A 16,457-nucleotide genomic window follows, 5' to 3' on the forward strand; every position below is an offset into this window, starting at 1 on the left:
GAGTAAATTCTAGAGATTGTTGTGTGTGAATATCCCAGGAGATCAGCAGTTACAGAAATACTCAATTCAGCCCATGTGGCACCAACAAACATCCATGCGATTATCTAATCAGCCAATCATTTGGCAGCAGTGCATACAATCATGCAGATATGGGTCAGGAGGTTCCGTAAATTTTCACATCAACCATCAGAATTGGGTAAAAATGTATCTCAGTGATTTGGAGCGTGGCATGATTGTTGGTGCTAGACGGGCTGGTTTGAGTGTTTCTGTAACTGCAGATAAAATGGATCTGCGAGTACAAGATGAAGAGAGTAACGCATCAACTTTTTAATGAGTGTTCAGCTGAAGCAAAGCTCAAAATCACACTCTTTATTGAGCCCGAGAGATTAGAACTGTCTCTCATTAACATTAGGATGCAGGTTTTATGAAGCTAAATTGACAGTTTTTTTAAGACCTTTTAAAGACCAACTAAATCAAATTGAAGGAATAAATTGAAGGAAACACAATACATCAATATGTTTTTTAAATGCAAATGTCTAGGGAGCACATGAAAGGTCATATCAAAGTTTAAAAATGCAACTTTCAATAGATCTCCATTAGTTTTTAACAAATTTTACAAAACATATCCTAAGGCTTGAATACCAGCAGAATGTGGAAATACATCAGATATCTTCTGATCAGACCCACTGTATCAGCTATATTCCTCTACAACACTGCTGTGTCACTTACTGACAGATGAAGCAACAGCACATACTGTTATACTGTATACTGTTCAATTAGTATTTAGCAATCCCCTTAAACACATAAGGGCAAAACATAAATGCTCTTTGATAGAAACTGGCAACAGACAAGGGAACGGTGATCCCACAGTCCTCATAAGGTGAACAGGCAACTTGACAATATGCCATGACTGTGACATCATCGGAGGGCACACGGCGGCAAATCGCGCACAGCGATAGCCTACCGCCAGACCATGCACCTACATAAAACACAAACACGAAAACACAATACGGACAGGGTATGATGATTTCATGGTCCTCGTCAGACAATGCCCAACCTGACCGGTTGACAGAACAGATACATCACCGGAGAGCACACAACGGTGATATGCGCATGTGGTCCAAACAACTGGACCCGTTTGCTCACACAAAGGGGAACACAAAACACAAAAGGCAGGCCAATACCTCCACGTTCCTGCCAGGTAGAACCTAAACCTGTCAAGGTGACAGTACAAATTCAATGTATCCTATTCAATCCATATGATGTCAAATTGCATGTGTAATTCTGAAAATTACTTGTCATGTCAGGTACAAATTTAACACAAAATTCACAACATTGTACCCTAAAATTCAAAATACATCCCCCACATCTCAACATATAATTGCTTGCACTAGGTAAAACGTGCAGTGTAGGTGTCTGAACATGACTGTCTGAATTACCTCTTTGCTCATGGAGAAATTGAACATTAACAACATTAATTGAACTTCTTTCAGCTCATAGATTAACACATTTTTATTGGTGTATTTCTACTTGTTCTGACTGACAAAATGACACAGAGCATGTGCCAAGCGGATGAGGTCATTGCCATGGTAACCAGATACATTTCAGCGGATTTACTGAAAGACTAGAATGAAAGTATCGTCAAATCAACGTACGACGCATTGAAATTGCTTCTCTTCTCGAACTATACTAAAGACAACAGTGAGAAGGAAAATTTGTATATTAAATGTAATTAGAAAAAAATCAGTGAGCCTTACCAGCTGAAACTGGGACGTAATTACATTGTTTAGAGAATTGTTGGGAAACCATGACACACCTAATTGACGAGAAAACATTCCCTCATAACATTTAATGCCATGACCTTATGAATTTAAGACTTGTCGCTCCGATTTAAGACCTGTTTAAAGACTACAGTTACAGTTTTCATCGCTCACTGAGCCATTGACAAGGGTTGCCATTATGAGCAGCCCTCTTTTGCTTCTTTGTTGAGAAAATACCATTGAAGCCTCATTAATATATCTGTTTAAGGCCTTAATTTGCAGAAGGGCGAATTCAGACTTTTTAAGACCTTTTTAAGATAAATTTTAATTTTCTTTTCATCCCATTTTCTACCCAATTTGGAATGCCTAATTCCCACTGCTTAGTAGGTCCTCATGGTGTTGCGTTTATTCACCTCCATCCGGGTGGTGGAGGACAAGTTGTTACAATCCACGCATCTTATCACGTGGCTCACTGTGTATGACACCGCGGAGGCTCGCAGCATGTGGAGGCTCATGCTACTCTCCGCAATCCACACACAATTTACTACGCACCCCATTGAGAGCAAGAACCCCTAATTGCGACCATGAGGAATTAACCCATGTGACTCTACCCTCCCTAGCAAACGGGCCAATTTGGTTGCTTAGGAGACCTGGCTGGATTCACTCAGCATGCCCTGGATTTGAACTTGCGACTCCAGGGGTTGTAGTCATAATTTGATTAATTTAAAAATGTAGTATATTCGGTTGGAAAACATTTATCCATATAAATTATGCGATCTGAGGAGAGTTTGAACAGCGTTGAAACGCTTTCTTTTGATGTGTTTCATCCATACGTGCAGATAGAGGGTGCTCTCACACAGTTATTAGTGAAAAAGGTGAATGTGACATCATTGCAGAACATTCCCTTGGGAACTTAAAGCTGAAGAATGTAATTTGTGTGACAATTGCATGGAATGGAATTGCAATAATAAACAGTGTTTTCGGAACAGCTTTCTGAATATGCCCCTCATCTGTCGTTGATAAAACAAGGAGTCTTAGTAGCCTTGGTGGGGAGGGTCTAAGTGGGTCTCTCAAAACAAACACAGGAATTTTCATAATGCCATAGACACTGTCTTAACAGTTTTTAAGAAAATTAACCTATGAATGTCTTACTTATAGTCTCTGCATATTAAGCTGTGATAGAAGAAAAGTTACATACTTCAGCATAAATAGACAAAATCCAATTACTATCATAAAAATAGGTTGATGTGTACATTCAATTAGGTTTTAAAGTAAGTATGCCAAAAACATTCCCTCATAACATTTGGGCTGCTGTGGCTCAGGACGTAGAGCAGGTCGGCTGCCAATTGCAGGGTTGGCGGTTTGATTCCCAGCCCACACGACTCTACAAGCCGAAGTGTCCTTGGGCAAGATACTGAACCCGAAGTTGCTCCCAATGGCAGGCTAGCGACTTGCATGGCAGCTCTGCAACCATTGGTGTATGAGTGTGAGTGTGAATGTGTGTGTGAATGGGTGATTGGGACACAGTGTAAAGTGCATTGGTAACCTCTAATGTTAAAAAAAGCACTATATAAGTGCAGACCATTTACCAAAAATGCTATTTCTAGCTTGTATATGCAGCTGTTAACAGATGCAAAAAATAGATTTTTTTGATTTTGTGATAATAGACATTAATAATACGATTTTATCGAGATCGTGTAATTGAGATCTATTATAAACTTAACTGTCATAAAATGCAATTTAATGCCTGTAACTGCATGTTAAACTTGTGGTCAATGGATGAGCAATATTGTATGTTGATTCATAAAAGCCCTATCATATTGATAAATAGGTTTATAGTGCATTTTCAGCATGTTTTCCACTGAGTTCAGCATATGCCATGTGGTAAGAATAGGCTGAGCACCTATTCTGTCTTCTCACAACAGTTTCAGGGACGCAGCACTGCACGCTTCACCTGCCCAGTGTAAAGACTGTAACCTGCTGACAATGTCAGAAGAAAAAAGGTCAATAATAGATAACAGGGGTTCTTGTTGTAGGTGTGAATATAAGAGAGCAAAATCTGTTCAGGAATGTAGTTCCTCAAAAAGTTTGTCTTCCCAAAAGTCCTATTGGGTCTCATCTCTAATGTAGCACTCTTTATAATTTGGTCATTAGACATGTCATGCTAGGTACATTCTTCAACATTCGCCAAAGAATCTCATGTGGGGTTTGGACATTTTGTGGGTGATTAAATGATGAATTAATTTGAAAACATTTCAGATAAAATAATCAATCAATCAATAAATAAATACAATTTAGTTTAGGTCGCATATGCTAAGTTCTTAAAAATGTAAACACTGTATTCATTCTGTATTCACCATTCTGAGTAAATTCTAGAGACTGTTGTGTGTGAAAATCCCAGGAGATCAGCAGTTACAGAAATATCAAAACACAAGCATCTGTGGCATGCTATCGACTACCACAGAGCATTATTTAGACTTGTAAAGTGTGCATAAATGAACAGTAAACGTGTTCACCTACAACTGAACCCTATAAAGAAAGCCAATGTCCAAAACACTTAAACGTTACATTGGTTAGCATGTGTGACAGGGGGAGGGCAGGGCCGGGTTGTGATTCCCCACACCCGTCCCCTAATCAGGTTAATCAAGCTTCAGAGAGGGATAAAGGCAGACTGGAGGCTGCAGTGCGCAGAGAGAGAGAGAGAGAGAGAGAGAGAGAGAGAGAGAGAGAGCGAGAGAGATTTACAGACAGCTGTCTGACACCTTCGTGTGTATGTCTTTATGTTTCAGTTTTATACTTAAATATTATTTATATTGTCAAGCCAGTTCTCGCCTCCTCCATTCCATGAATCCCTTTACACTGGTGCCGAAATCCGGGAAGGAGGAGGGATGAGTGTAGTTGAGTCCTCGCCACTACCATCCACCCCAACAGAGCAGCCGCGGCCATCCGCTGGAGGACCGCCGACCGCGAGGGGAGGAGGGGCTCCCAACCAACCGCCTGGTGCATTTACCGCTGCCAGAGGTGGGGGAGATCCCTAACATCCACCAAAAACACAGCGGGGTGTTCCGTCCACCAGGGGCCGGTGGTCTGCCTCCGATCCGTCTGGGGAGGCACAGCTGTCATCCATTAGAGGGTAGAGGAGTGGACGAGGATCAAGCTACGGCATATCAGAGAGTGTTTTTTTTCTCTCTCTCTCCTCTCTCTTTTCCACTGCCACTCCATGTTGGCATTTCCCTCTCTGTTTAAAATGTGTTCTTAATTTGGCACGATCACTGTTACGGCATGTAGGTGCCACACTTTTTTTTGGTTTCCCTCCCCTTGTCCCCCCTCATCCAGGTAGACTGGGATGACCTGCCGGCAGACAGTGCAGAAGGCACGCCCACCCCAGGGAAAGAGAGGGGGGGTTGGGGTGTACGTCATCTTTGTGTGTTTGTGTCTTTTTCTTTCAGTTTTATATTAAAATATTATTTATATTGTCAAGCCGGTTTTCGCCTCCTCCTTTCCATGAATCCCTTTACAGCATGTTTGTGTAAAGAATCCTGAGATGTTAAGGTGCATTTAGACCAGAAACTTCACATCCAAATCTGTTTCCACGAGGAAGTCCATTCACAAGTCCATTGTCTGTTTCTCTATTTGTTCATCATTATCTCATCAAAATGAATGTACTTTCACCCCAGAAGTCTAAGGGCACCATGTGTTGTTATGTATCCTGACCATACTGCAAATAACTGCAAATAACAGCTAAAAACCAGATAACAGGACAATAACTGTAAATGTCAAGTGTGAGGTTCATAAGCCCTGGGCCTCAGACGTTACAGCACGGTTGTGATATTTCCATGAACCTCAGGCATTGGCAATTTATCAATCCGACGCCCTGCAAACCAACCTAAATTGAGACCTTGAGCGGCAGATTACAGCAGAAGGTCACGAGTAAATAAATGTGTATGTCAGTAACTGCAGGAACCATGCCAGTGCTGTATATATATGTGTGTGTGTGTGTGTGTGTGTGTGTGTGTGTGTGTGTGTGTGTGTGTGTGTGTGTGTGTGTGTGTGTGTGTTTCAGATGACTGCTGCTTTAAATTCAAAATGGTCTGAAGCGATCAGCAGTTTCATCAAATATGCATCATGGTATCTTTTTTCAGATAATGTGGCTTGATTTTCAGGGAGTTAAAGGAATGTTCATTGTTCAAAACAAGTTAAAGATGACGTGCAATTTTTTCAATATTACAATACATTATCCTACCCTATTGGGCTGTCACGATTATGAAATTTGGATGAAGATTAATTGTCAAAACATATTCGCATTTATGACAATGAATTGTCGGTTTTAGGTCTTTTACAATTAATTGACATACTTCTTAAGGTCTATGTGTGCTTCATATACATTAAGTTATTTATTCATATTTAGCTAGGAATCATATAATAAAATAGGGATATATAATTTTCTAAAAACTTGGCATGAAAAAACATTTCCGAATGCTTAAAATATCAGTTTCTCTTTTTGGCCAAAGTTCTTTGGTATTGGTCCTTTTTACATTTACACAGTTGTTGGAACCCAGCCAACATGAATAGTTATTATATCCATCCTAAATTCTTCACTTTCACACTTTATTATTTTAAGGCTCTATAACTAAGCCCACAAGTCCTTAATTCTCATGAAGATTCTATTATTGAAAATTCTATGTTTTAATTTTCATTCTATCATTTTGTTTGTTTTTACAAACTGAGGGACGAGTCAACATTATTTTCACTGGTAATCAACAGCATGCCACAGATTTTGTCAATAGAGCTTTTTTAAGTTAGTATTCAGTATTCAACCCAGAATATTCATTAAATTAAATTCTTAAGTTCATTTTCCACTCTAGACTACGTGTTAAATAGTGAGAGTTTATGAACTACAGAGAAACGTGTGTGGAGAGACATGTAAGTATAAATTTATGATTAGACAATAAAATAAATGCAAAATGTTGACACGAGTGCATCACCAGGTCTCTCTCTCTCTCTCTCTGTGTGTCACTTGTGTGTGTGTGTGTGTGTGTGTGTGTGTCCACTCACCGGTGTCCTGGTCACAGAGTTGTTCACATGGCTCAGTGGTTCTCTGACCGCAGTAGTCTCTCACCCATTGTGTGGAGGTGTTGGTCTGGTAGTATAGCGTCAGTTTAGCTGGATTTAACCAGTTAGAGACATCCAGATAACTACCTATGCTCACCACAAAACTGCTGCCTGTATTAAAACACAAAAAGATTCCCTTTAATTTCATTTTCAAGTCTAATCAAGTAATACGACAGCTTTGTGTGAAGAACAGACCAAAATCTAATTTTCTATTCATTCAAAATCATCCCCTCTATTTCTGCAACATCCACAACTCTTTCACATTTGTGCAAATTAGAATTCAAGACAGCTTCTTGTGTGCACACGACTAATGTCAAATTTTTTACATAAATTATTACTGGGGACCCAGGCTATGTTCAGAATAGAAATCTAAAATTTTGCTTGCTGTTTACTGTGCAGTATGTACTGTATGGTGCATAACATGTACTTTTAAACAGTAGCATATGCAAAACTTTTGGTAAACCATATGTTAACTTTTTTAACGGCACAGGAACGCTCGGCCCGGAAACAGTCAGGGAAAATGACTAACATGACCGATCCTACTGGATTAAAATTACTGAGAAGATCATTCCCATCCCCGTATAAAACTAATCCCATTAGAATAGGGCTAGAAGTCAGGAGTGGTGGGACCAAGTCCACACATTTGATGACAGGGAGTGGGTGCAAAATGATCGCCTCCACAAGAGAAGTTCCCTTTCGAACAAACTTCTACATTGCATCATGGATCGTGGAAGCAGGGGTGTGCCTGAGCCAGTGCCCAGGTTAATTTTGAAGTCTGATAAAATAGAAAAATAAATAAAAAAGTAAATTAATTTAATGACATTACTGATTATTTATTGTATTTTTGAAAAGTGCTAATGCATTAATTGTAGGTTAAAGGCAGTACATAAATATAGATATTCAAGTTTTTAAACCAATACAACAACATTTTTAATGCAGCCCAAACGGATTAAAAATGAACCAATCACATGTGCACATTTTCTATAGACTGCATAAAGGCTCTAAACTACAGTGATTGTCTACCTTTACAAATGTCATGGGCAATCAATATCGTGAGCACAATGTGAAGAGACATCGGCCATTTCCGGACTATTTCAAGTGTAAGCAATCAAGATACATTAATCCTACAAGTTCAAACTCAGTTTTGGAGGATGCCAGCACGTCAGAGTCCCGCTCGGTTTCTTCCCCTCAGGTGCTCCCCTCTATCTCCACTCTCTCTACATGCAGCACAGCCACTGTTCAAGCGAATGCTGCAAGAATCTTACAAGCTAATCAAACTATAATAAAGGTAATGTCACTGAAGGTAATGAAAGGTAATGAAATTTAGTCAAATTCAAATCTCCTCATCAGTCCAAGTGCTCCTCTCCGCTATGCTGTTTGTTGTCAGGACAGATGTGACAGATGTTTTCTCGACAAAAATTGTTTCCAAACAAATTTTTGACCAATTTGACATATTGACATCATGCATTATTATTATTCAGGGAGCACACATGAGTCTTCATATGAGTTTTTTCATGTGTTGCGTAGTGATGCAATGAGTGAACACGTCTGTGGACACGTGGTCAGAAGCCCCTATACAATCATGGCAATTCATTGGCTTATGGGGCTTAAACGATGTCTATAAGGAGCTACGTCATGGGCTCCTAATAGGCACTCACTTCGGTGCCATTTTCTCAGATTCTCTATTCTTCAGTGCATGAATTGTCTATGCTCGTGTTTGTTACTAGCGACATTTTTGAGCAATTTCAATGTGGCTTTCTGCATTAAAAAAGACAGGCTCACAATTTCTCGCCACAAGGCTCTATCCCCACTTGTTCCAGTTCTACGGCCTCTGATTTTGGAGCTCTGTGTGCTGGAGCCATTTTGGATTTTGGCTCTGTGTCTAAGATGGTATGTGGATGGACACCGGAATCCTACTTGTGTTTGTCGTCCTCCACCTGAGCGAAAGCATTAGTCTTGTCGGACATACAGCCAGGGGACTGGTTTGTGACACTAGATCTGAAGAACACTTATTTTCATATTCACATCACACTGAAGCACAGGAGTTTTCTCAGATACACTTTTTAGGGCAAAGCAAACCAATTTTGCGTCCTTCCCTTTGGACTTGTTTAGCACCATGCACGTTCAAGAAATGTATAGATACTGTCATTCCCCTAGGCTTGTTGCATGCATGACCTTTTCAGTGCTGGATGAACTCCATAAAAGGGCCAGTGGCTGAACTGGACATACTGTAAATTGTCTGGAGATGTTAGCAGTGCTGTTGGCATTGAGGTTTTTCCTTCCGGAGATTCAGGACAGTCATATACTCATCAGACAATGTACTCATCTCGTCAGACAATAGGACGGTGGTGGCCTACATCAGCCGTCAGTGAGGAGTGTGCACTCGTGCCGTCCTGAAGCTGGAAAATTTCAATCTTCTGTGGGCACAGAACAATGTACAGTCTCTACGAACCATACATGTTCCGGGTCGATTGAATTTGGGGACAGAACTTCTCTCCAGACAGGGTCTGATTCCTGGAAAATGGACATAACATTGTCAGATTGTGGAGCAAATCTGGAGGAGGTTCAGAAGTGTGGAAGTTAACCTGTTTGCACCGAGCAATGTCACACTGTACCCTCTGGTTTTTTCTCTCGCCCCTGGCGCCGCTGGGCATCGATGAGCTGGCGCATCAGTGGTCGATAGCATATCTTTACCTCCAATCAGCCTGCTGAACACAGTTCTGCAGAGAGTTCGGGAAGATCGGATTCGGCTTCTGTTAGTGCTGCGTACTAGCCATCTCATGTACGTTTTTCGAATCTGATCTTCAGAGGTTATATACATTCAAGTGGTGTATTTTTGCCTCTTGGTGTGCAGCTCAAAATGAGGATCCTGTTCTCTGCCCTATTGGTTCAGTACTGGAGTTTTTACTGGAGCATTTTGGGTCTGGTGTTGCTCCAGCAATGTGGCTATAATGAGTGCAGCATCCTCTTTGGCTTTGGCTAGTATCCTCAGAAATGTCTAACAGGCTGGGCAAATGGTGTTTTTCAGTGGATGTTTGAAGTTAGTTTCTGTCAAATTCACAGAAGTAACCACAGGTGCAGTGTTGGGTAGATTACTTCTTAAATTACATTTATTACAAATTACACAATTAAAATTGTAATTTTTCAAACTTTATTTGTGTGTAAAGTGAAGATGCAAAATCTTTTCACTGTGTGTTAAGATGTAAAAGTTTGGTAATGAGATCCAAGCAATTAATTTAGCATTGAAAAATGTATAATTTTATATCCTTTCTGTTCTTTACAGTTTGATCTAAAACAATGAAAAAGAAACATTAAATCTAATCAATTTTGGAAGAAACCGTACAGCACCTTAAAACATCAACCTGCGCCCTTGATGCACTTCCCACATCTTTTTTCAAAAGTGTGTTCAACTGTTTAGAAGCAGATCTCCTAGAAGTGATAAACTCTTCACTTCTCTCTGGGAGTTTTCCAAACTCCCTGAAAACTGCAGTTGTCAAGCCCCTCTTGAAAAAGAGCAATCTGGATAAGACCATATTAAGCAACTATAGACCGATCTCAAATCTTCCTTTCGTAAGCAAGATCATTGAAAAAGTTGTCTTCAATCAGCTGAACAAATTCTTGAACTCAAATGGATACTTTGACAATTTTCAATCTGGTTTCCGATCTCATCACAGCACAGAGACAGCGCTCATAAAGATAATAAACGATATTCGCTTAAATACTGATACAGGCAAATTATCAGTACTGGTACTACTCGACCTCAGTGCTGCATTTGACACTGTCGATCACAACATACTTCTTGACAGGCTGGAAAACTGGGTGGGGCTTTCTGGGATGGTCCTAAAATGGTTCAGGTCATACTTAGAAGGGAGAGGTTATTATGTGAGTATAGGAGACCATAAGTCTGAGTGGACGTCCATGACATGCGGAGTCCCTCAAGGCTCAATTCTTGCGCCACTCCTGTTCAACCTGTATATGCTCCCAATGAGCCAAATAATGAGAAAGAACCAAATTGCTTACCACAGCTATGCAGACGACACACAGATCTACTTAGCCATATCACCTAACGATTACAGCCCCATTGACTCCCTGTGCCAATGCATTGATGAATTAAACAGTTGGATGTGCCAAAACTTTCTTCAGTTAAACAAAGAAGTCATTGTGTTTGGAAACAAAGATGACGTTCTCAAGGTGAATGCATACCTTGACGCTAGGGGTCAAACAACTAAAAATCAAGTCAGGAATCTTGGTGTGTCTCTACAGTCAGACCTTAGTTTCAGTAGTCATGTCAAAGCAATAACTAAATCAGCACACTATCATCTGAAAAATATTGCAAGAATTAGATGCTTTGTTTCCAGTCAAGACCTAGAGAAACTTGTGCATGCTTTCATCACCAGCAGGGTGGATTATTGTAATGGACTCCTCACTGGCCTTCCCAAAAAGACCATAAGACAGTTGCAGCTCATACAGAACGCTGCTGCCAGGATTCTGAGCAGAACCAGAAAATATGAACATATCACACCAGTCCTCAGGTCTTTACACTGGCTCCCAGTTACATTTAGGATTGATTTTAAAGTATTATCAGATATGCTCACTGAATATAAACCCAACAGATCACTCAGATCATTAGGATCACATCAGCTAGAAATACCAAGGGTTCACTCTAAGCAAGGAGAGTCTGCTTTTAGCTATTATGCCAGCTGCAGCTGGAACCAGCTTCCAGAAGAGATCAGATGTGCTCCTACATTAGTCACATTCAAATCCAGACTCAAAACACATCTGTTTAGCTGTGCATTTACTGAATGAGCACTGTGCCACTGTGTGTCCGACTGTTTGTACTGTACTGTACTGTATTTTATTTTATTTTATTCTAAACTGTTTCAATTATTCTTATTTTTTTATTCTTATTTTAATCTCTTCTATGTAAAGCACTTTGAATTACCATTGTGTATGAAATGTGCTATATAAATAAACTTGCCTTGCCTTGCCTAATCAAAATTAGCAGGGATGTACTAAAGAAACCTGCATGTTCTCTCTCATTAATATGCGCTAACGGATGGTAGTCTTAAAGACACACAACCGTTTTAGATCTGGTTCTACATAGCCAAGCAAATACTTTCAAATTATGCATGTTAAAAATAAACATGCACAAAAAAATATTCATTCGATATAATATATGCAATTTCAAGACATAATATTTATTGATTGAATACATGGAAATTGTATATTTTTAAAAAGGTCAAATGTGGGAAATTATGAAAAAATTAAATAAAATAAAAATTTGTCAAATTAATATTTCTTAATTGTACCAAGTTAGAAGGTCTCCTGTATAATTAACAGCATTAGCTAAGAAGCAAACTGAACAATATAACTAAAATATACCACAAAGACTACTTGATTACTATCATTAATAATAATCAATCTTAATGATGTTAATGTTAAAAGGGATAGTCTTTGGTACAAGTCTACTTCAGCCCAGAGGCGGACCGGCCATTGGGAGAACAGGGACTTTTCCCGAAGGGTCGGCATGATACTGGGCCGAATGGGCCGCGATATGCCGAAAGGGGCAGCTATATGCAGAAAATGACAGTGACAGACCGATTTCTCTTCCCAGTCCGCCCCTGCTTCAGCCTTACAACTCCATAGACTTTGCTAAATATAATTAATTAATTTAATGTTTTCAGTACCAATTAACCCTCCTTTTATTAAACATCAAAAACATTAAACAGCAATTTGCTATTTGTGCTTAAATGTGCTTCCCCTTCTGTCACTCACTTGACATTGTGTCAATGTAGTAACACTAGGGTTCGCTCTTGGGAGCCCCAAACACCAATGAGAATTGGCGAGTGGAATTTGCATGCCCCCCGGATATATGGGTATAAATGGAGCTGGAATGCATACACTCATTCTGATTTTTTCTTCGGAGCTGAGCGGTTGTGTGTCAGCAAGCTGAATTCCACTGCCGGTCCATTCACCTCTCAACGAGAAGCTTGAACGCCTTTTTTTGAAGATTTTATTTATTTATTCGTAATGCCTGTTATGCAGATAACCTATCAGATTGACTGAAGCTATTTTAGTTTTTAATCATACAAGCTTAAAAAGCTATGTTTTAAATGTGGGATTATTAGACTGAATTGAAAACTATAAAAGTTCTCTCGTTGTCTTTTAGTTTATTTATATATTTATTTTCTCACAACAGATGTAAATGACCATCAACTCTCCTACCTGATAACATACAGTATGACAAATCTTTTAGAAATAATTATCTGTAAATCAAGATATTTTTGGCCGCTGGAATTTGAGTGTGTTTGTGCGCGTCCATGCTTGTGTGTGTGTGTGTGTATATTACTACTGTCTATAGAAATAATCCTTCATCCTTATTATGTGCGTTATTTATACAATCATTCATTCAATGTAAAACAATAATACTCATAATGAGGTTTCAGTGGCTAGATAAGAGAGAAAATTATAATAATATGAAATGTGAAGGTTTTAGCAATATAGCAGCCAGGTGACATTTACAATTCAGGTTGTCCCAATACAAACACCTACACTCTACTCATATTGATCTTTCTTCTTCTATGAAAGACAGAAGTTTGACTCAAAAATAAATAAAAGTATCAAAACACAACCTGTCTCAGGCAGATGGTCCCGAATCTCTGGACTGCAGCATCAGCCCAGTGGCTCTAATTGGAGGATTCTTTCAGACAGAACATGATCTTCTGCTCCTCAGAGTCTTCTGACCTTTGCTTGGTTTCACCTTCATCATTGTTAAGAATGCTCTGTCACATATGCTGTGTTCACTGGTACATTTAAGCCCACCTACTTTACTGTATACAGACTCTGTGCTTTCAGACATGTGTGATCAGCCTGATCTCATTATTATTGTTGTTATTAGTATGTAACATTTATATGTACATTTGTGTTCATTTGGAGAGACACTGAAATGAACAATAGGGATGTATGGACAGCATCTAAAACCTGTTTTTACGCATTTACAGCTTTAGAAATGTAGCTTTAAATATTATTAATAATAATAATAATAATAATAAATATATGTCTTATTATTTTATTTGAATAATAATTTAAATATAGAGTATTTGAATAGATAAATTTGTACTATTTTATAACCACACCCCTAAAACTACTGTCTTTAAAAAAAATAAAAAATCATCAGAACATTTTTCAATCAGAAATTCATAATTTTTTCAAAATAAATTATTTCATCACAATAATGTTTTAAAAAAAAATACTGCAAACAGCAGTAAAAGTAGTCCAAACGATGATGTGCTGCATTTGAAGTGCACTCTGATGGCATATATAGCTTTGTGCAAGTTCATATCTTATTCAAACAAATACATCACCTGAAATATGATATGCCACACTCAGTCACGAGAAATGAGGGAGCCAATAAGCATTTGACATCACTGCCATAAAATCTGTGTTGTAGCGCTTCTTGAGGTGACAGTTTTTGAATGTTTAAATGAGTTTGGGATTTGACAGTTACAGCCACTACAGCGGATGGAGATGAAGATCATTGAATAAAGACTTAAATTTGGGTTTGTTTCTCACACAGTGATCATGTGTCTTCTGAAGACATGGATTATTGCAAAAATTTGGATTCATTTCATGTTTATTTGTTTTATTGTGTTTCTGTGATGCATTTTATGATCATGTTTTTGAGCAGCAGCATATTCAGAAAAAAATGTAAAAGTTATATTTCTATCAGAATTTCTATAATTTTAACGTTCAGTCTTCGTACAAGTGATATAATATTGTGAAACGAGTTGAATCATTGAATTTAAATATAAATAATCCACCAATTAATTCCATGAATTCAACATTCAGAAGGAATGGCGAAGGAAGTACAACCTCTGCTAGGCCTTTTTCACAATGTTGATGTGTATCTCCCACTTCAGGTCCTGTGAGATGGTAGTGCCCAGGAACCTGAATGACTCCACTGCTACCATAGTGCTGTTTAGAATGGTGAGGGGGGACAATGTTGGGGTGTTCCTCCTAAAGTCCACAATAATCTCCACTGTTTTGAGCGTGTTCAGCTCCAGGTTGTTTTGAATTCACGAAACAGCCAGCCGTTCAACCTCCTTTCTATATGCAGACTCATCATCATTTCGGATGAGGCCGATATCAGTGGTGTCGTCTGCAAACTTCAGGAGCTTGACAGAGGGGTCCTTGGTGGTGCAGTCATTTGTTTAGAGTGAGAAGAGATATGCCCCAGGAGCCTCTGAAATTGTTTCAGTGAATTGCATGAATCGCATAGCTGAGTCGGACGGTCCTGGTTAGACATAGTGACGGGTTGGGAAGCGCAAGCCATGCCTCCAAGCTCCAAGGGAGACCAAGGGGACAATTGCTTCAGACGTATAGGAGGGTGGGGCCTCAAAGCGTGGCGGAGCCTGAGGCGCTATGTTGAGGGGGCTCAAACACCGAGCTCATGGCCGTGCTGAGTCTGGGGAAATCGAAGCACTTACCCTTCTTCAAAGTCCCTCACAAATGCCCTGGCTGTGGTTTGTGCCACAGCTGCGCGCACAGGGGCCTCTGCATTACCATGCCTGTCGTAAAAGTGCAGTGTCCGGCGATCGTGATAACGGCCGTAAACACCAGATGTGTTACCCAGGGAGTGAGGAAACCGCTCTTTTTCTGAAAATGTGAGTACCACAGCCCATTGGGCATGCAGCTAAATCAAAGGAAAAGGCAACAAAAGATCCTCCTGTTCAACACCTCCAGGCCTGTAGCGGGTCTCCACATCCCTGGGTCGCCCATCTCAGGGGTGCTTTCTCAGGTTCTTGGTGGCAGGCCGTGAGACGGGTGACATCGGCTTTCTGCGGGCGGCTCCACGCCACGGCCGGTGTTGTTGCCACAGGGGGATGCCCTTGGTGATGAGCAGACGGGGTGCAGGATCTTGATCCACGCCGGGGCAGGATGTGCTGAATAGCCAACGTCTGCTTCTTAACTGCCGAAAACTGCTGGCCAAAGTCTTCACCGGTGTCGCCGAATAGGCCAACCTGGGAGATGGGGGCATCAAGGAACTGTACCTTGTCAGCCTCCCTCATCTCGACTAAGTTGACCAAAGCTGGCGCTCCTGGACCACCAAGGTGGACATTGCCTGCCAGAGAGTCTGTGCCGTGACCTTCGTCGCCCCGAGTGTGAGATCGGTCACCTAGCAACAGCTCCTGCATCAATTCCGGGTCAGAACTAACCTTGTGCATTTCTCTCAGCACCATGGCTTGGTGCACTTGCAGGAAATCTATGGTGTGCAGGGTGGAGGCTGCCTGTCCAGTGGCACTGTAGGCCTTAGTCGCCAGTGACAACATGAACCTACAGGCCCTGGATGGGAGTCCTGGATGGCGCTTTGCGGGCACAGGTGCACTGCAGCTGACTTGTCCACCTTGGGAATCGCCAAGTACCCCCTGGCAGCCCCACAATCGAGGGTAGTGAGAGCTAAGGAGCTCAGAGATCAGGCAGTAGAGGTGCCCGCCACGACTTTGTGAGCTCCTCATGCACCTCCGGGAAGAAAGGGACCGGGGCGCGGCCGTGAGCAGTGCTCTGAGTTCAGGAACCAATCATCAA

At 40.5% G+C, this 16,457-nt stretch overlaps 1 protein-coding gene across 1 annotated transcript in view; it reads right to left on the bottom strand.

The window, feature by feature from the left end:
- Positions 1-16,457, bottom strand: part of LOC127633152 (astrotactin-2-like) — an 875,437-nt gene that overhangs the window by 469,057 nt on the left and 389,923 nt on the right. The window contains exon 7 of the mRNA XM_052112037.1: positions 6,816-6,983. Coding sequence (XP_051967997.1) covers positions 6,816-6,983 — 168 coding nt within the window. The remainder of the gene's footprint in view (positions 1-6,815; positions 6,984-16,457) is intronic.

This window comes from Xyrauchen texanus, chromosome 3, assembly GCF_025860055.1.
Source record: "Xyrauchen texanus isolate HMW12.3.18 chromosome 3, RBS_HiC_50CHRs, whole genome shotgun sequence".
Lineage (NCBI taxonomy): Eukaryota > Metazoa > Chordata > Actinopteri > Cypriniformes > Catostomidae > Xyrauchen > Xyrauchen texanus.